This window comes from Arachis stenosperma, chromosome 7 (genome assembly GCF_014773155.1).
Source record: "Arachis stenosperma cultivar V10309 chromosome 7, arast.V10309.gnm1.PFL2, whole genome shotgun sequence".
NCBI classification, from domain to species: Eukaryota; Viridiplantae; Streptophyta; class Magnoliopsida; order Fabales; family Fabaceae; genus Arachis; species Arachis stenosperma.
The window spans coordinates 6518938-6541213 of NC_080383.1; the positions used below are offsets into that span (position 1 = coordinate 6518938).

The 22276-nt window shown below is 36.5% G+C and overlaps 3 protein-coding genes across 3 annotated transcripts; 2 read left to right on the forward strand and 1 right to left on the reverse strand.

Annotated features, from left to right (window-relative positions):
* The first annotated feature begins 9984 nt into the window (after positions 1–9984).
* On the forward strand, positions 9985–10491 carry LOC130939303 (uncharacterized). Its single transcript, XM_057867416.1, has one exon. The coding sequence runs from the start codon at positions 9985–9987 to the stop codon at positions 10489–10491; it is 507 nt and encodes a 168-aa protein (XP_057723399.1).
* Positions 10492–11627: 1136 nt separating this feature from the next.
* Positions 11628–12086, reverse strand: LOC130939304 (stress response protein NST1-like). Its single transcript, XM_057867417.1, has one exon. The coding sequence runs from the start codon at positions 12084–12086 to the stop codon at positions 11628–11630; it is 459 nt and encodes a 152-aa protein (XP_057723400.1).
* Positions 12087–18618: 6532 nt separating this feature from the next.
* LOC130940631 (uncharacterized) lies at positions 18619–21620 on the forward strand. Its single transcript, XM_057868836.1, has 3 exons — positions 18619–18969; positions 20248–20575; positions 21220–21620. The coding sequence occupies exons 1-3, from the start codon at positions 18822–18824 to the stop codon at positions 21431–21433; spliced, it is 690 nt and encodes a 229-aa protein (XP_057724819.1). The 5' UTR covers positions 18619–18821; the 3' UTR covers positions 21434–21620.
* Positions 21621–22276: the final 656 nt, after the last annotated feature.

Consider the following 22276-nt stretch of genomic DNA (forward strand, 5'->3'; position numbering starts at 1 on the left):
TTTATATAATTTTAATTTGTATAGTAAAATGTCCTATATTTATATATCTTTTTCGTAAGAACTTATATTTTCCATGTTATGTAGTATTTGAAAAAGAGATAAAAAGTGAGAGATAGAAACTGAAATAAATTTTAGTATTATATTTAGTATAAAATGAGAAATAGAAATTGAAATAAAAATAAAGTTTTAATTTAATTTGCACAAAAGAACAAAGTTAGAATTAATGAATTAAAATAAAAATATTTTAGATATAAAATATTATTAAAATTTTAATTTTTGTCTTTAAAAATTTTAGTCTCATGTATTTTTATTTTTTAAAAATACTAAAATATTAAAATTTTAGAGATAAAAATAAAATTTTAATACCTAAATCACTAAATATGATACTAAATCGTAATCTTTTAGTTCATTTTAGTACCTCGTTTATTTTTGTTTTGTTTCTCATTTTGGTTTTAGTTAAAAGGAACAAATAATTTATGCATGAACTGACGAGGGAGAAAATTACAAAAACAAAAAAGGAACTCAAAAAGGAGAATGAAAAAAAGGTGCCAAAGAATGGAGTAGTGGACGCCACCTTTAATGGACTTTGCTGGGGACACATCACATATTCACATGTCAATATTAATTTTTTTTATGGTATTTTTTAGTTCGAAAGATCAAAGATTAATCTAATAGCAGATCTAAATATTTAAAAGTCTGTTATTTATTAATAAATTACTATATATATAAATTTAAATTCAAATTCTCGACACTTATTTAAATAGATGAGTGAATTAACCACTCGATTAATTTAAATTGGTTCATGTCAATATTAATTAATGAACTCTCATTAGGCATTTGGCTTTGGTTACCTTTTTAGTCAAGCCCTTAATCCAAGCTTACCATACTATTTTCATGAAAATATTAAAATAACATTGCTTTTAGCGTAAAATAATGTTACTAATAATAACCAACATTGCAGTCACCCAAAAAAAAAAAAAAAAAAAAACCAACATTGTAAAGTCACATTTCCGGAGATGAATATATAAAAAAATAAGTTGAAGTTGGTAGACGTCAGTTAAACCTAGCTATGTTAGTGAATTGTTGAATTAATTTGTTTTTTTAATGTCTAAACCCAATTTCGAGAATGATTAATCTCTGCATACATCAGCTCAGCATAAAGCCTTTAACTAATAAAGAGGGAGAAAATATATGATATTTTTATACGCCGAGTAAAATGCTATCTTTATTCATAAAAAAATAAAATTTAAATAAATGTATTCATAATTAAATGAACTAATTATATATATATATATATATTAAAATGAATAAACCATTAATTTTTTTCATAAATAAAAATAATATTTAAATACATTTATCAGGCAAAAATATTTTTAAATACAAAAATTATTTTTAAATAAATTAATATTTTTTTATAAATTATTAGTACTTTAATTACTATTCTTTATACTAGACATTCACATTGTCCAAAAGCTTTTGAGTCAGCATCTAAATTATTATTATCTTAGAAAACATACCTTAAGAATTTCATGAAAGTGACTGCCATCAATGCCTTCTATTATCTCTTAATTTGTTGATGGCATTACATTTTCTTATAACAACTGTTTTTTTTTTTTACTTTTTTTAATGGTTATTCGAATTTCATTATTATTAAATATTTGATTAATTTATATTTAAAGTTATAATTGTACTAATTGTCACACGTTTTTTATACTAGACTAAAACTTAAAATTATTGAAAAAAAAATATCTATCACTTGATAACTAAATCGTTGTTGATAATTGTTTTTCACTAATATGTAAACATTACTTAATTATAATTAAACCTAATTTAAGCATAAGTAGCTAAAGGGAAGCATATTTGTCTTCTACTAACGAAAAGTTTCATATAATGTTCTTTATTTGAAGTAACATGCAATCCAACCTAACAATTTATTATGTTATTACACACAAAATAAAATATTCTTCTCTTCAAGATTTAGAACATAGTTCAGTAGAGTATGAATATATACCTACGACTTAATAATATATAATAATATAATCCATCATCTAAAAATAACTTCTAAAAAAAGTTTAATTATTCCGTAGTTCTTTATAATTTTATCGGATTTTTAATTAAGTTTTTAAATATATAATTTTTTAATTAAATCTTTATATCATATCAAATTTTGTAATTAAGTATTTATCGTGACAAAAATATTAGAATTAACGGAATATTTTGTTAAACTATAAGAAATATTTAGTCAAACGTTAAATATATTTGTTTGTTTAAGAAAATAATCTGTTAATTTTAACATTTTTGTCACGTTAAATACTTAATTACAAAATTTGACATAGTATAAGGACTAAATCGAAAAAAAAATTTAATGAATCTAATTAAAAATTTAACGAAACTATAAGGATCGACGTGGTACTTAAATCTTTAAAAAATACATATCTATAATTAAAATTTAAAACCAAATTATATTTTTATCTTATTTATCACTTTTAATCCATCGTCTTTTTGCAGCAAGCTCAATGTATGTGTGCGAATATACTACTTTTTTTTCTTTTCAGTACAGATTTACTTTTATGATTGCTAAAAACTTTTCATAGCTGGAAATAAAGTTGTTCATCATATCCTCAATGCAATGAATGCTCATCTGGAAAATCAGAAAATGACCTCAATCAGCATGTTTCTTGCTATCAAGTTAACAAATCAAGAAAGATTTAAGCAAAGTAAAAGTCAAATTAAAGGAGTATCCTTTTTGCTTCCCTTCTTATATAATTCTATGATATTTTAAATAACTTTTTTGTTTTCATAAAATAATTATTTAACTTTTTAGTTTTTGATAAACTATACATTTTATTCCAAATATTTTTTAAAAATTTTAAAAATATATCTAATATTTAGTTTGTTTTAAACTTTAAATTTTGTTTCCTAGTTTCTTTTTTTATCAATTTTAAGTCTACTTTTACTATTAGATTTTTTATAGTCAACATATAGTGGACTAATTTTTTTTGTATGAAAAAAATATTGGTGTTTTTGTTGAAAATGGGAGTATTTGGTGTAATTACAGATGGGTGGATTTTTTTGTGGGAAGTCAATACGTGGGGGACGTGGTGCAACACGTGGAGGGCGTGGTGAACACGTGGCAGCATTCTGGCCAACATGTGGGGAGCGTGTTGAACACGTGGTAGCATCTTAGCTAAACGTGGGGAGCGTGGCGCAACACGTGGGGGGCGTATTGAATAATTTCCACAACACTGTAATACACTTCAAATGTCAATATTCAACTAAAACACCACTTCTCTTTCCATATTAAAAATAATTTCTGACATATAGTTAATATATTTTTTTTACTTTACCCTCCAAAATACCATTCATCATCATCATTATTTTCAAATACTTTTCTCCTCTTTTTTAAACACTTTTTTTTAAACCCACTTCCAATCTCCACCACCACCATCAACACATCTTCCTCCCCACATATTAGCATTGACATTGTTGCCATCACCTCCACATGCCACTACCATTGCCTCTATCTCCTCAACATCAAATAATTTTATCTCACCAACTCCTTTCTTTAATACATGTCTCTTTCATATACCCTTATTTCTTAGCCAATGTGTTCATCTCCTTTCTCTGTTTTGCCCTTGCCCTCCTCTTTCATGTTTGCCTCTGTCCTTCTATTCTCTGCTTGCCTCATCCTGAGTCCTCCACTGTGACATTGGCACTATCACTATTGACACCTTCAAGGCGTCTCTGCCATATCTCCATCACCGGCATTGCATCGTCTTCCATGCCATCTGCTTCCTTTCCACCACCAGCCTTCGAGTCAATCTCTTTCTCCCAACGGTACGATTTTGGCTCCTCCTCTCTCTTTATGCATTATTCTTTAAAAGCATAGAAATGAATGTTGTTGCAGTTTGTTTATTGTTGAATGATAAGGTATTTGGTTATGGTAGAAGTTGAAAGCGTAGGACTAAGATATTTGTTTTCTTTTCACTGCTTGATGCTTTTTCACCTCACTGATAAGACCATTCTCTCGGTCTCGTCTTTCCGAGTCTAATGAGCCAAATGCCACCGTCACTAGCTATCAAACGTGCCCTCACGCACCTCCTATAATTGTTGTCACAGTCAAACCTCCATCTTTCTATTCATCATTCAATCCGGCAGTTCTTTTTCATTTTTTCGGTCACTTTTTTTTATGGTGGTTTCCATCACTGACCATACCATCGTCTATGTTGTATCGTTTCAAGTTAAACGAGTCAAACTTCACCCTCAGCTACTGCCTGACACGCTACCATATGCCACCTAAAGTTGCCATCGTCGTTCTGCCTCCAGCTTCTTACTCAACCTACAATTCGCGTTGATTTTTCCCATTTTCAATCATCTTTCCCACGTCTTCTTGCACAAATGACCATACTATTGTACTTGTCTCATTGTTATGAGTCCAAAACGAACTCAACCCTATCGCCGTTTGCCGTTGCACATGTTGCCACAGGCTACTAGAAGTCCATTACCTCCATCACTCATCATCAAATTTCCAAGTTCGATCTCCAAGTGTTGATTTCTTTCAAAGATCAACAGCTATGGTTTTGCGTCATCTCCACCATTGTATCTGCTTCCAAATCAACGATGCATATCTTCTACCCATTAGTCCAACTCGTTTGGCAACCCTCATCTGTGCCCGACTCGGTTTTGATCTACGCATCGACCTGACCCAGTTCCCATTTGACTCGCGCCTTTGACCATGCTAACTCGGCTGATGACGTGGTTTCTTGAGCATATCTCATGATGCCACGTGTTACTGCCATGCTATGGCATTTGACGTGGCTGCTTATGTGGCATTTGACATGGCTGCTTATGGTTTTTCTTAAATTTTTTTAATGTCTTCTTTTTTTGTTTTACCTATATTTTCACGATTTTTGTTCGAAACTTGTTGTTTACATGTTTGTGGCCTATTTACCAATTCTCATGGAGGAATCAAATACTTTTCAAACAATTTATGTTTGCATTATGTTTTCTGGCAGTTCGCCTCCTATCCGGCAATTTGTCATCTTTTTGGTAGTTCGCCACCTTTTCGACAATTCTCATCTTTTCTAGCTGTTTGCCACCTTTTCGGCAATTAGCCACCATTCCGGCAATTCGCCTCCTTCTGACAATTCTGTATGCGTTCTACTTTGGCAGTTTGTCCCGTTCTAAAAGTTTCGTCTATATTTTTTTCCGGCAATTTTCTTTACATTCTTCTTTGGCAATTTGTCTTATTTTTCTTCTGGCTGTTATATTTGTATTTTGTTCCAGTAATTTTTGTATTATTTTTCTTATTTTGTTGGTGTTTTTAATAGATTTTAGCGGCTTGAGTTTGAGGAGTGATATAGGAGAATATTAAGTAATTAGTAGTTGGGTTAGTAAATTAATAGTGATTGATTCTTGAAGATTAGTATTTATAATAGTAATTTGTAATTTATCTATAAAGCTCATGTATTATATCATAATACACAACTTGAATACATAATTACATATATTCATTTATACGAGTCACGTACCATGCACAAAGTTGTAGGGGTGTTCATGGATCGGAGTCGATCTGCATATTCGTGTTGTTTATCCAAATTCGATTCGAAAATTGTAAATATGGATCTGATCCACAAGGCTATCGGATCGGGTCGGATCCGGCCCACATACTAATAGGATCGGATTGCAGATTTTGTGTAGGTATCCACAAAAATTAAGAAATAAATAAATAAATATTTTTTTATACTTTATTTCAACTAACAATTATCATATATGTTGTATTATTTTAATTTATTATTTAAAAAAAAGTATGTTTAATATTATTTTAAGAGTAAACATATTTTAAAGAATAGAAAAAATAAATTTTATTGATATTTTTTTAATAAAAATAAGTTTTAAAAAAATATTTTTGTGTTTTGTGGATATATCTGATATCCGATCCGCATATGTGTGGATTGGATCCAAGTTTAAAAACTATAGATATTAGATGCAATCCGATAATTTTAGTGCGGATCGGATCGAACTTTTGGCCATATCCGATCCGGTTCACCCCTACAAAGTTGTTTGAAGTTTGGACTAAGAAAACTTTACAGTTTGTGCATATTATTCGCCTTGAGTTTGAGAACATCTCCAATGTTAGTTATAATTTTATTTTATTTTGGGTTCTACAATAATATTTATAGGCTCATATGTCATAAATAATAATTTGAAACTAAATGTAAAATTTATTCCTCCAATATTTAGTATTAGTTTAATTAAAATTTTATACAATTTTAAATTATTTTATCAATATAATTATATAAATGGCAAAATTTTATTGATTCTCTATCAAAATAATACTATATATCTAATATGATATCAGTTTTATTTCATAAATTAATTCTAATAAAAATTTTAATTTTAAATCAATTTATTTTTTAAAAGCATATAAAAAATGATACTTTAAAACTATTCCATTAAAAATATTCTGATAGATTCTATATTGGCTCGCCCATGAGATTGATAAACAGAGAAAAAAGAGTTGTAAACTTGTAATAGAAACCTTCGTAGAGATTTTCATTGTTCTTTGAGAAAATGAGCCATTAGAACCAAAAGGATAATTCATCATTGATGTCGGAAAAAAAATTACAGTTTTAGAAGGGAAAAAAGTCATAAAACCACTCATTTAGAATAATTATTCGGATACTAGGAATAATAAACATCTCATGTCATAAAATTATTTATCCCAAAAACTTAAGCTGATTTTAGAGTGGGTTCACCAAGAATCGAACTCTTGACCTTTCGAATCTAGAGTTCTGATATCATGTCATGATACCACTCATCCCAAAAATTTAAGCTAATGGAAAAAAAATAATACTAATGATTATATCTCTAATACTGAATTGAACATCCCTAAATTTCTATTATACACATTGTACAAATATTCTATTAACTACCTATACTTCCTAAAAAAAAATCTTAAGGGGAGATTAAGAAGGAGCTGGTTCGTTCATTATATGAAAAAGGAGGTATACTCTTACCTCTGATTTATAATGAAAGATATTAGTTTAAAAGGAAAACAACTTATTCATACTAACTAGATATGTATATTATCAATAAGACATTTGTTACGGACCGGCCCAAAATCAACACGGGCCGACCCGACCCAAGCGATACCCGACCCGGACACGCGCCCCCCAACCAACCCGGACACGCGTCCTGTACAGCTCACACACGGCTGCAGGACAGCGTCCTTGGGAAATATGGGCCTGTCCCATGAGGGGCCCACTACTGACATGTATATAAGGGGAAGATTGGCTCTTCCCCCGAGGTACGTCACATTCTCTCACCCCAAAATTCTGCCCGCCTGCACATTACTGACTTGAGCGTCAGAGTGTCTTTGCAGGTGGCACCCCCCCTTGTCCGTTCACCAGCCCAAGTGCTCGTTAGCTCGGCAGACCCACAATCAGTGCGATTAGGACTAAGACGCCCTCACCTATCCACCTCTGCATCTTCTGCTCTCCCGACCCGTTCGGAAACCGACGAACGAACATTGGCGCCGTCTGTGGGAACGTCTAAATGGAAGTTGTACTGGGTCCCGGCGACCAAGGCCGGGCTGCCGGAGCGGAGGGGGCAGCCTCCGTCGCCTCGCAAGGGGGGCGGCGTAGGTCCCCCCATCGACACACGAGGACACGACCCTTCGGAGGAACGGGCGGCGATAGCGCCATAATAATGCAAGAGCTACGCCACAGAGTCCAGAACCTGGAGCGACAGCTTGCCGACCGGGAGCGGGACGGACGATCTACCGATCCGAGCTACACCCCGTCTCCCAAGAGCGAAGAGGAAGACTCTCGCCGAAGCCGCCCGCGGACTGAAGCGGAGAGCTCGCGGGAGGAGTCACCCATAGTGAGGAGACGAAATGACACAATTATCTACTCCCGCGGCAGGCCGACCCATCGAACGACAAGAGGTCGCGAAGACGGAAGAACACGACAACCTGTGATAATGGGCGCCACCCCGTTCCACCGATCTATCCTTGAGGTCCGGCTGCCGAAACACTTCGACAAGCCAACGGACATGAGGTACGACGGAACCCAAGACCCTCTAGAACACCTCACGGCCTTTGAGGCCAGGATGAATCTAGAGGGAGTAGGCGACGAAGTAAGATGCCGCGCCTTCCCGGTGACCCTAACAGGACCAGCGATCAGATGGTTTAACGGCCTCCCCCAAGGTTCCATCTACAATTTCTCAGACATCAGCCGCGTATTCCTGGCTCAATTTACGACGCGAATAGCAAAGGCCAAGCACCCTATCAACCTTCTCGGGGTAACCCAGAGACAGGGAGAGCCGACCAGGAGGTACTTAGATCGGTTCAACGACGAATGCTTGGAAATCGACGGCTTAACCGACTCGGTGGCCAGTCTCTGCCTGACGAACGCCTCCTCACGAGACTTCCGAAAACACCTTACTACGAAGCCGGTTTGGACGATGCACGAAATCCAAACGGTGGCCAAAGAGTACATAAACGACGAGGAAGTCAGCCGAGTAGTGGCTGCCAATAAGCGGCAGTCCGGTTACGGCCAGGCTCGTCAGTCCGGTGGCGACGGGGAGAGAGCAAAAGGAAAGGCAATGGAGGAGGCGTCAAACAAAGCGCCTAGGCCGTTTCCTCGAATCGGGAAGTTTACTAACTACACTCCGCTCACCCTCCCCATCGTGGAAGTCTATCAACAAATAGCTGAAAAGGGAATTCTTCCGAAGCCCCGACCACTCAAGGACCGCACGGGTGGAAACAAGAACCTTTATTGCGATTACCATAAGGGATATGGCCACCAAACACAGGACTGTCTCGACCTGAAGGATGCATTAGAACAAGCGATAAGGGAAGGAAAGCTAGCAGCGTTCTCCCATCTCATCAGGGAGCCTAGAAGACGCTATCGTGATCAAGACGAGGAAGGCAGGACCCGCTCGACCAAGCGGCGACAGGAGCCCGAAGACGGAGACCACGGCCTCACCGTAATAAACGTGGTAACGGCAAAAAACACTGCACCAAAGTCCCGGTCGGCACACAGAAGACGCCAAGGTTCTGCGATCTCATCTCCACCGATGCAGTGTACCAAAAAACCTCCGTCCATTTCTTTTGGCCAGAAGACCAATGGTTCAGCGACGCCCCGGAAAACCCTCCCGTGGTCATAACGGCCAGAGTGGGACCGGCCTCGTCAAACGGATCCTTGTCGACACAGGAGCCGATTCAAACATCATGTTCCGCAATGTGTTCGATGCACTGGGGCTGAAAGATGCCGACCTAACGACTCACCAGCACGGGGTTATCGGGTTAGGCGACCACTTCATCAAACCAGACGGAGTCATTTCCCTACCAATCTTGGTTGGACAGGTGCAAGGCCGAAGATCGGCGATGGCCGAGTTCGTAATCCTCCGAGACTCCACAGCCTACAACATCATCTTGGGAAGAAAAACAATCAATGATTTTGAAGCTATAATCAATACCAAGCTGCTGGTTATGAAGTTTGTCACCGATGATGGATCCATAGGGACCATAAGAGGAGACCTCGAGACGGTGGAAGACATGGGTACACGGTGGAAGCTCCATGTGGACGGAGCCTCCAACCAGACCTTCGGAGGAGCCGGGATCATCCTAGAAAGTCCAAACGGGGTCGTATACGAACAATCGGTCAGATTCGAGTTCCCCATCTCGAACAACCAAGCAGAGTACGAAGCCCTCATAGGAGGCTTGACCCTAGCAACAGAGGTCGGCGCAAAAAGGCTGGAAGTATGCAGCGATTCCCAAGTCGTCACTTCCCAAGTAAACGGCAGCTATCAAGCCAAGGACCCCTTGTTACAGAAGTACTTGGAAAAGGTCAAAAGCTTGACCAAAAGTTCGACGAGGTCACGGTCCAACATGTACCCAGAAAGGAACACACGAGCAGACCTCCTATCAAAATTAGCCAGCACGAAGCCAGGGGAGGGAAACGGTCTCTCATCCAAGGCATGACAAGGGAACCTGCAATTGCACTACACATAACAACCCTAAGTCCTTCATGGCTAGACCCCATCACCAACTACCTAGAACACGGCCAAGTCCCTGGTGACGAAAAGGATGCGGTGAAATTAAGGAGAGAAGCGGCCAAATACGCCGTCATCCAAGGACAGCTGTTCAAAAGGGCTCAGCCACCCCTACTGAAGTGCCTACACCCCGACCAAACGGACTATGTCCTCAGGGAAGTCCACGAGGGCTGCTGTGGGCACCACATCGGAGGAAAAGCCCTAGCGAGGAAGTTGATCCGAGCTGGGTACTACTGGCCGTCGATGATGGCAGATTCCAAAGAGTTTGTCAAAAAGTGCATAAAGTGCCAACAGAACGCCAACTTTGCCAAGGCACCGGCAAACGAGTTGAGCTTGCTGACGACCTCCCGGCCATTCGCTCAGTGGAATCGACCTCTTAGGGCCCTTCCCTGTCGGCCCTGGGCAGGTCAAATATCTCATAGTGGCAATTGATTACTACACCAAATGGATAGAAGCCGAACCATTGGCTAGCATATCCTCAGCCAATTGCAGAAAATTCATGTGAGGCAGGTGATAACACGGTTCGGGATACCAGAAGTCGTCATCTCGGACAACGGCACACAATTTGCTGACAAAAAGTTCACAGAATTTCTCAACGGCCTAGGTATAAGGCAAGGTTCTCTTCGATAGAACACCCTCGGACGAACGGACAAGTGGAGTCCGCCAACAAGGTTATCCTTTCAGGGCTAAAGAAGAGGTTGGACAACAAAAAGGGTGCTTGGGCCGCGAGCTGGCATCGGTCCTCTGGTCTTACCGAACAACCGAGCAATCCTCCACCAAGGAAACCCCTTTCCGACTAACGTACGGGGTGGATGCAGTAATACCCGTGGAGATCGGTGAACCAAGCCGCGATTGCTTTTGAAGGAGTAGAGGAAACTGTAGAAAAGGACCTGATAGAGGAAGCCCGAGAAATGGCCCACTTGACAGAAACGGCTAAAACAAAGAGTGGCGCTCCGCTACAACCAAGTGCTCAAGAGGGAATTCGGCCAAACGACCTCGTCCTGAGGCGAAATGATATCGGCCTGCCGACCCCAGGAGAAGGCAAGCTAGCGGCCAACTGGGAGGCCCATATAGAGTCAAGAAGTGATGGGAAAAGGGTCTTTAAGTTAGAAAGGCTCGATGGCAAGGAGGTCCCGAAACATGGAACGCGGACAACCTTAGAAGATTCTACTCCTAGAGGACGCAGCGACCTGCCGGCTAATCTAGCTAAGTAGTTAATTTGCCATTTGAACTTCATAGTAACTTTCAAGTCTTTTATGTGGATACCGAATAAAATACACGTGCAAATTCTCCATTCTATTTTACCTCCGTTTTTCAGATAAATCATCTTGCCGTGACTAGCAACGACACCCATCTCGGGACTGATCACCCTGGGAGGTCATCAACTACCGTTGTAACGAGCAACTACACGAGAGCCCACGGGCCGCCGATATAAACACTATAAACCAAAAACGTTACTAAAAACGATAACACAATCGGACAAGAAAGAAAAACGTCATCGCGACAACACGAGCAAGCGAAAGAAAAAGAGTCATTGTATCACAAGCCAAAAGCAAAACGGCAAAGAGTCATTTACAACTGCCAATAATCTTAAAACGCCAAGGACGGCTAAAAACAATTTTAATTTGAGCCTTCAGGGCCTCCTCGGTGCCCAAAATCGCGCCTTTACCCTGTTTGACGACGTCTTTATACTTGGCCTTCCACGTTGCCAGTTCGGCCTCCACGGCCTGCTTCTCCTTCTCGACTTCGGCCGTACGCCTCTGCGCCTCGCCGACCTGTTTCTCCAGAGCCATCTCACGCTCGACCAGACGTTCAATCGTCGCGTCCGACTCTTTCTGTTTCTTCTCGGCAGCTGTTAACTTTTGTTCGGTGGAGGTAGCTTTCTGCTCAGCGGTGGTGGCTTTCTTTTCGGCGGCATCCAGCTTTTCCGAAGATTGAGTCAGCTGCTCCCGGAGAGTTTCCACTTCACTTTTTAATTCATTATTGGCCTTCCCACTAGCCTCCAACCTCCTGCGGAGGGACTCCATCCCGGACAGCTCAAACTCAGCCTTCCGGGCTATCACGGCACCCCGCAGAAGTGTTCAGTACATCCACCTCGCTTGACCGGCAAGGGAAGACTCGTGGAAGTAGTCCTCGGTGCCAGGGATCAGTTGGGTATCTATAAAGTTACTTGCATCAAAATTCCTCTCCATGACGGTGAGGACCCCCTCGGGACTAGAAGACGCCGTCCTCTTCCTTTTAGGGGTGGGAACGACCACCTCCACGTCATCGTCAGGGGCAGACGTCGAACCCCCTTGGCCTACCACTTCGCGAGGGGGAGAGTCATGAACCGTTTTCCCGGCCCCGACCTGGGCGGCTTGAGCCGAGGTCCCGGTCCCCCCAACAACGGCCTCCTGCCCTGAAGAAGCTTTGTCCTCTGGAGGAGCTGCGGACGTCTCAGCAGTTTGGTCATTATCCTCTTCATCATCACCGCCGCCAAGGAAAGTCTGAAACAGGTCGGGAAGACCAGTCACCGACGCAGACATATCCACTGCAGGAAAACAAAGGAGGTCGTTTAATCGTCACGTAATACCAACAAAAGAGAAAAAGATAAAGGGAAAAGTGAAAAGCATCTCACAAATATAATTACGGCCGGACTCCCTGTCACCCATGAGGAGATGGGGATTTACCGGGTTCTTCCCAAAAACTGCGTTTAGCACCTCGGCAATCTGCTGATCTACTGCCGACATGTTTTTATAAACTACCTTAATAAAACTATTGGACCCTGCCCCGAAACTCCAATAAGTCGGGATAAGCCGTACCCCCTCCAACGACAACCAAAAGGGGTGACGACCTTTGGCAGTGCGGACCTTAAAATACTTGTCTTTAAACCCATGGTAGGAATCTTCAAACAAACCAAAAATCTTCCGACCCTGGGCAGCACGGAAGGACATGAATCCTTTTCTATGTTTTCCCTCCTTGGAAGGATTTGTGAGGTTAAAGAAGAAGAGGAAGACATCCACGGACACCGGCAGTTCGAGATATTCACAGACCATCTCGAAACAGCGGATCGAAGCCCAACTGTTCGGATGCAACTGCGACGGTGACACGGAAATTCGGTTTAAGAGCGCCATTTGAAAGGCTGAGAAAGGAATGCGGACCCCGACCTGAGTGAACATGGCTTTATAGAACCAGATCCAGTCGGCAACCTGGCGGGGTTGGAAGTTGATTTCGTACAAACGCTCGTGAGGAGCCGGGACGAAGACGTCGTAGTTGGCCTCCTCGTCAGTCTCGCCGCACAAATACCCGGCTTGTCGGAACTCGGTGAGCTCCTCTTCGCCCATCTGTCTCGAAACAGCGATCGAAGCCCAACTGTTCGGATGCAACTGCGACGGTGACACGGAAATTCGGTTTAGAGCGCCATTTGAAAGGCTGAGAAAGAATGCGGACCCCGACCTGAGTGAACATGGCTTTATAGAACCAGATCCAGTCGGCAACCTGGCGGGGTTGGAAGTTGATTTCGTACAAACGCTCGTGAGGAGCCGGGACGAAGACGTCGTAGTTGGCCTCCTCGTCAGTCTCGCCGACAAATACCCGGCTTGTCGGAACTCGGGAGCTCCTCTTCGCCCATCTGGTTGGGTGAATCCCTTATATCAGAGACGACCCAAGCATATTGGTCGTACGCCGCGGGGTTAACGATGCCCGGGAGACCGTGCGAGCCATACCTACATGGGGGTACCATCCAGTTAGTCTAAGAGATCGGTTGCTCAAGCCGAACACACACCACCCTCACGACTTCCCGACTAAGGCCAAACAGGACTAAAATGGCTAAAAGAGCGAGAAAAAACCTACCCTGGAATGGTACTTTTCCCCCTAACACGTCTACTCGCGACTAAGAGGCTACACGATAACTTCAAAGAACCAAACAACAAGCAGACAGAAATAATGCATAAAAAGGGGATGATTCAAAAGTTATCTGAATTGATGAAAGGAAGATGAAGTTGAATCTGGGAAAATGCAAGAAACATGAACGGAGGCACCACAGCAAAGCCTTGTAGTAAGGAGGAAGAAGGGAGAATGGGGAATGCGAAAAAAGTGCATAAAGTGCAGAAATATCAAAACCACTCGTTTAAAAACTGCCTCCAGAGCGCGAAACGCCTGGGGGCAAAATGGTCTTTTCAAACGGGGTTTTTACCCCATTATGAGCATTCAATGCTCGGCACAGGAAACGAAGCGAAGAAACGGTTGTTTGAACAACCAAGAGACGCGCGTTGGGGGCACATCCTTGCCACGAGCGGCCGACCAGACGAGATGTAAGACGACACGCCATTGGTAGCTCTCACGACTACCATTGGCGCGTGGGGGCACTGTTACGGCCCGGCCCAAAATCAACCCCAAGTGCTCGTTAGCTCGGCAGACCCACAATCAGTGCGATTAGGACTAAGACGCCCTCACCTATCCACCTCTGCATCTTCTGCTCTCCCGACCCGTTCGAAAACCGACGAACGAACAACATTTTATATTGTTACACATTTTATGTAAATAAGAAAAGGGAATACTAATTATACTTATAGAATTCCGTTACTCTAAAATTATATTATATATAACGTTATAAATAGTATTATGTCTAACCAAATAATAAAATAATAAATTTTCCATGCCTGAGAATATTAAGAAATTTGAATAAATTTTTTTAGAAAAAAAATATCCTTTTGCATGATTATGAAATATACTTATAGATTTCTTTTGTTTAAATGGCGTTTATAAAATAAAGAAGTATCTGAATAATTTATATTATATTATATTATATTATATTATTTTATAAGTACGTGTAAAACTTTTTTACTAAATTAATATGTCAAAATTAAATCAACGACATTATATTCTATAGTATTAAAAACTCAATTAATCAAAATTAGTAATTTATTAAGCTGAAGTTTCATAAAAAGTTAGAGATCAGATAGTATTGCCAAAAAAATTCTCATATTTAAACTTGAAATGTTAATTAAAAAAAAAAAAGAGTTTTTAATACGTTTAAATCTTTTTAATAATTAAGTTAGTTTAAGTTCAATAAAAGTCAATTTTATTAGTCAGAGTATGAGTATATGTTTTAACTTTCAGCCATTAATTAACAAATTTTTTTTCTTTTTCGAATTATTTCTCTTGTTTTTTGTTTCTTCTTTTTTTTTGGTATTTTTTCTCATCGTTATTCTTTTATTGTTGTTGTTATTGCTGTATTTTTTTTCTTTTCATCATTTTCTTTCTAGTAATTTTATAGGATTGATTTATCTTCTCTTTTTTTTTTTAGTTTTATTCCTTTTAAAAGAGTGAAACAAAAAAAATTATGAGAAAATGAAATAAGAAGAAAATGAAGAAGAAGAAGCCGCTGTTAGTGTTGCAAGTGTGAGAAGTGTTGAAGTTAGTCCCACATCAAAGAAAGCAAAGAAGAGCGAGGAGTTTATAAGATGAGATACCCATTAACTTGACACCTTAAGATTTTGAGTTGGATGTGGTGTCTTCTCATCTTATGTTCTCTCACTTAATTCCTCCCTGAATTCTCCACGGTGGTCAAGAGCTCTCCACGGTTGGCCCAACAACTTCATCATAAGATGAAAAGGAAGAAGAAAATTTCTTAACTGTACATCTAAATTTCTTAATTTTTACATATAAATTTTGTTAAAAAAGCACAAAAATATCTGCATTAATGTTACATTTTTTTCTTATTTTTTTTTGTTGTTCTTATTTTTTTGGTTCATATTAAGTTTGAATGAACATGTTTGTAATGTATTGCAATCTTATTTAATCGAATGAATGTAGATTCCTCATTTTTCTAGTAATTTTGTAGTATTATGTGTTTCTTCTTTTTCTTTATTTGATTTTTTCTTATTTTTATTCTTATTAAAAGAGTACAATAAGAAGAATCATGAGAAAGTAAAAGATGATACGATGAATAAGAAGAAGAAGAAGAAGAAAAAAATGAATAAGAAAAGAAAAAGACGATGATAATGATAATGAAAAAGAAGAAGGAGGATGAGTTTTGAGTTATCAAAATTTCTTCCTCTTCCTTATTTGCTTGTTTTGAAACAAGTTTATTCGTCTTATCGTGTATCGTCAGTAATTTTGGTACATTTTGAATTTAAATAAGGTGCACTTTTAGTTTGAACTTGCTTTGAATTGAGTTTGATTGTGTGTCGTCATCATTAAGAAATTTTGATACATTTTGAATCTGAACTATTATACATATAAGAAGAAAACGATGAAGATAATAATGATGATGTAGTAGAAGGAGGAGATCAACAAAATTCAAATGAGAAAAAAACGAGGATGATGAGACGGAGGTAGTGGTGTGGTGGTGGTGACGACGACAATAATAAAAGAGAAAAGATGAAAAAAAAGGAAGAGAAGAAGACGACAATGATGATGAAGAAGAAGGAGAAGAAGGAGAAAAAGGAAAGAGGAAGAGAAAGAGGAGGAGGAGGAGGATGTGGTGGTGGTAGTAATGGTAATGGTAACGGTGATCATAATAAAAAAGAAGAAGAAGATGTAGCAGCAATATGGGTGAAAAAGAGACGTGCGTGAATTTAAAACTCTTGATAACAATTTGATTGTATTTGGTTAAGTATTTTATTTGGGTGCGAAGCTTTTTTCATAAAAAAAACTACTTAAACAAAATTTTATAGTATATTTAAGATTTAGTTATTCTATTAGTCTCTATAATTTTATTAAAATTTTAATTAAGTTCTTATATATATATTTTTTAATTCGATTTTTGTAGTATTTTTAATTTTGTAATGAGGTTCTTTTTATATAAAAATATAAAATTAATAAAATTTTTATTTAAAAATTTTTGGTCAAAAATATAGTTAATTTTTTAATTGTATATATTTTTAATTTATAAAAAAATTATATTAATTCTAATTTTTTTACATTAATATTAATTTGATTACAAAATTAAAAATAATACAGAGACTCAATTAAAAAAAATATAAAGACTTAATTACAATTTGAGTAATTACTCAAATCAGTTCCCAAAGATTTTAAAATCGGATATTTTTGTCTCAAAAAAATTAATACACAGATAAATCTCCAAGCTTTTACTCCGGCAGACAAATCAGTTCCTAGTTTATTTTTCGGAAAGTAATTACTCAGATCAGTCCCCAAAAATTTTAAAAATGGACATTTTAGTCCCCAAGAAAAATTAATGTACAAATCAATCCCTAACGTTTCTCTCTATTAGACGTAACAGTCCTCCGTCTAAAAATAAAATAAAATAAAAATATTATTATTATTATTATTATTAATTGTATAATAATAATGTACTATATTTTTTTGCATTTTTGGACAAAAATAATGATAAATTTATTCATTAGATCCTTTTATATATATATATATATATATATATATATATATATATTCACCCAATAATAATAATAATAATAATAATAATAAAATTATTAGAGATAATTTTATAAGAAATTCAAAATTAAAACCGTTTGATATTTTTATATTTAATATAATTAAAAGATGTGGTACAATATATTATTTATTATTATTATTATTATTGTTATTGTTATTGTTATTATTATTATTACATAATAATATTGTACCATAATTTTTTGTTCTTTTTAGATAAAAATAATGATAAATTTATTCATTATATATATAATAATAATAATAATAATAATAATAATAATAAATAAATAAATAAATAAATAAATAAATAAATAAAATTATTAGAGATTATTTTACAAAAAATTTAAAATTAAAATTATTTAATATTTTTGTATTTAATATAATCAAAAAATGTCTTATTTTAAAAAATATGTTTGTATTAAAAAATATATATTTAATATAAATCTAAATTAAAATATTTTTTTAATATATATTTTTTAATACAAACATATATATTTTTTACATAGGACATATTTTGATTATATTAAATTCAAAAATATTAAATAATTTTAACTTTGAATTTCTTGTAAAATAATTTCTAATAATTTATTATTATTATTATTATTATTATTATTATTATTATTATTATTATTATTATTATTGAGTGATATATATATATATATATATATATATATAAATTTAATGAATAAATTTATTATTATTTTTGTCCAAAAATACAAAAAATATAATACAATATTATCGTGCAATTAATAATAATAATAATAATTTTATTTTATTTTATTTTTGGACGAAAGACTATTATATCTAACAGAAAGAAACGTTGGAGATTGATTTGTACATTAGTTTTTTTTGGAGTAAAATTTCTGTTTTTAAAATCTTTGGGGCTGGGTAATTATTCTGCCAAAAAATGAACTGGGACTAATTTATCTGTTGGAGTAAAAATTTAAAGATTAATCTGTGTATTAATTTTTTTAAAAGACTAAAATGTCCAATTCTAAAATATTTAGGACTGATTTTAGTAATTACTCTTACAATTTTGATAAAATTATAATCATAGTAATTTTTTTTTTTGGTGACTTATAATCATAGTAATTAAACTTACATTTAATGAATCTACAACGTTTTTTTTAAGAAAATAATAATATTTATTTATTTGCTTTTTTTCCATTTTTGCCAATATTTTTTTTCCCTCTGCAACTGCTGTTACCGCTTACTCTATTTTCTCCAAAACTATGGCAATTCAATTTCCCTTTTCAATCTTCTAATTCGATTCTCCATTTGCAGGGTTTCCACTCACAGATCTAATCTAACCATAATCTCACCTTTTTAATTTTTTTATCTTTTTGCATATTTTTTTAGCTGCTTTGGCAATGGATGCTTTCAGCGCCGAAGATCTATCCACGATTGGGGGAATAGCAACGGTTTCGATTCTGCATTCGTTCATTCCAACTCACTGGCTTCCATTCTCCATTGTTGGTCGTGTTCAGAAATGGAATCTCTCTCGAACTCTCCTAGTTAGTGAGTTCCTCCTTTTTTTTTTCTTCGATTTGATTCTTTCTTACTTAGATCCGTGTTTTCGGAAATGAAATTTAGTTTCACCTTTCTGTTGTATCCAATGAGAGAAAGATCCGTTTCTGGTAGCTATTTAGTTACTTGCATTTGAACTTTGTGTGAATGAGGTTGCATCAGATGCTGCCATTGTGAGGTTGAAGAAGTTATTATTGTGTTGTTTACTTGTCTTTGTTATTGTTGTTATTAATATTTTGGATTTTCTAGGTTTTAATTAGTTTTGTGGTGCTTAGAGCGTAGGTCATGTTACAATTTTAGGGTTTAGGGATTATGGATTTCGTAGCTTTGTTCTAGTTTTATGAAGCATTGATCTGTTGATGTGGATGCTATAAATGATTGAGGTATCAAGAATGAGAAAATTTCTCTGTGATATTCATGATTGGGTTTCTGTATAATAGATTATTGAAATACGAAAAATGGGATTATGAGTTCTCAACATTTCATATACCTTTTTTTTTTTAAATTTTGGTTCCCAATTTGCAATGCTTTAAGTGCTGCTAGCTGAATGCTTATACTCATAACTTCCCCATCTGCTACTCAATGTTTTCTTTCTTTCTTTCTGTTGTTTTTTGTATTCAATGATATGATTGTGTAAGGATTTGAGTTAGAATTATGCCCCAGAAAGAGGGAAAAGAGAAAAGTTTGCCTGTGGAGTGTGTCATGAATCGTTGCACCTTGTTGGTAGTCATTAATCTCCCATCATAATAATCTATTGGATCTTAGTCTAGCTCTTAGCTTAATAATTGATTTGGTGCTTGGCGTGTCAAAATTATCTTCGATCTATAGTTTTTCATAGGAAAGGGTTCTCAGTCGCGGACTAATAAAATCAAATAGTATGCACTTTTTTTGGTGTATGTATGCAATTCTATGAACTGTATTCTACAAAACTAATTGATGCGCAACCTTGCATGCTAAAATCTTAAGTTTGAAATCTCAGCTTTGCAAAGATGGTTAAGGAGAATGGTCCAACATGTGAGAGTACACTGAAGCTTTTGTTGATGGATGATAACATTGTTATATATGTAACTTTTTTCCCTCCACTAATCAAATTAGCAATAACATGGGGTGATATCGTGTTTGATTGGTGTATTTTTTTTTTTTTTACTTGTTTGTTGTGTTTGTTGATACGATATCATCAGAAGATAATTTATCGAGTTTTATTATGGCATCATTATCTGCATCATTCTTGGCATTACATTTTGTACTTAATCCATTTTCTTCATGCAGCTGCGCTTGGAGCAATTTTGCATGTAATATCCACTTCACTGCTTGGCATAACAGCAATCACGATGGCAAACACCATTGCTGGTGAAGAAACAGTGCATAAGCTTGCATCAATGCTACTTGTAGTTCTTGGTGGTGGTTATGTTATTTTGTTTTTAAGTGGAAAGGGTGGCCATAGTCATTCACACAACCAACCCATGGAGAAAATGGCCGTAGCAGGACTTATCCTTGTTCCTGCATTGTCTCCTTGTGCTACGACGCTTCCGGTATTTCTTGCCGTTGGAAACTCGTCTTCCATGATGATACTTGCCATCATAGTGCTGCTATTCAGGTATCAGTCAATTGCAACGCAAATTTTTTCTGTGCTTCTTCTTTCAAATGTGCTACTCTGCTTTTCTCTGTCTGCATTGCTGTTGGCTTTTCCTGCAAGTGTATAAAGTCACATGTTTACTGTGAAACTGTGTCGCTGGTTATCATGGATTCATGGTTAGAAATTCTGATGTTGGTCATCTGCCTCACATTGACTTAAGCATTAAAGTCAACCCGTTCCATTTATACTTTTCCCTTCAAACCGTCTACATTTGTTTAGGGAGGCTCGGGGTTTTTGAGTTGTTTGAAAGAATAATGAAATTTAGGGAAAATTACACTCCTTTAAAATTTGTTGAAATTCAACCTGACTCGTCTGTATTTTTAATAAACCCGCTACCCTTGTATTTTGTAAAGTATACACCAAACCTCAAGGAAAGTCAAATATGATTTTCCCTTGAATTTAAGAATCCTAATTATTGTTTTGCATTTGGAGCTTTGCATGTTATTGCGTACTGAAGATGTATATTCTTTGAAGCCCTGAATTTTTTTAGTTTCTAGCCTGCTTCTTTATGTATAGTCTTGTTTAGATGCCAACAACTATGTAAAGATTTAGTAGTTTGGAAACTTGTTACCATCACTAAGCTTGAGACATGGTGCATGTTACAGCACAATATCTGTGATGACATCGCTAGTAGCGTTGTCATTCTATGGGGCTAGTCAGCTGAAGTTTCACTGGGTCGAGCGCTATGACAAACTTCTCGTCGGTTCAGTGTTGTGCTTAGTTGGCATCTTGACGCTCTTTTTTCATCATCATGACCATGGAGAAGTAGGTATGGCTGGAGAACACACTCATATTCACAGGAAGATGATTTCATTGTGAGATATATATATTATATACACATACATATATCAAATGTGAGATGTGAATTGATGTGTGAGCTTTTTTGTATAAAAGAAAATGTTGTTGGTATTAATAGCATTGATCATTGTGGTGTAGTTGAGGTGAGTGTGTACACTGAATTTACAATATGAAGTTAATGAAGATTAAAATCACTACTTTAGTTTTAGATATTGATTTAATTGTTCTTCTTACAATGTTTTTGTCGATTCTCTCTTCTGAAATCCTTTTTGTCTATGTTAAAATCTTTAAGTATGTGCATAATATTTTGAACCTCCGAAAAAAAAGTTTTCTTTCTTTTATTTATTTAATTTTTTTTTTGTGACTAAAATAAATTAAACAAAGAAAAACAAAATAAACAAAACAAGGAACTGCATAAATAGAGGGGCAGTCTCGTTTAAGACTACTCTTAAACTCTTCCCAAAGTGAAAGAAGCTCCACATGCGAAAGTTGTAACTTCATCGTCATCATTGCCATAGTATCTGCCACCGTGTTTGCATCTCTCATAATCAAACGAAAGTCAACACGCCAATTCCAATGCATGATATCTGTTATTTTGAGCACCAATGGATCAATAAACCCAAAATCATCTTGAGTAACAAGATTAAATGCTTCCACACAATCCGTCTCACAAATAACATCTCATTGACCCACATCCCAAGCTAAGAGATATCCTCTCCAAATAGCAAACAATTCTCCTTGAAGAATACTATTACTCTCAATCATTCCCAAACACCCCATTTGCCAACTCCCATTACAATCTCTAATAACACAAACAAAACCAACACTATCACCCGAACCAAAATAACTAGCATCACAATTAAT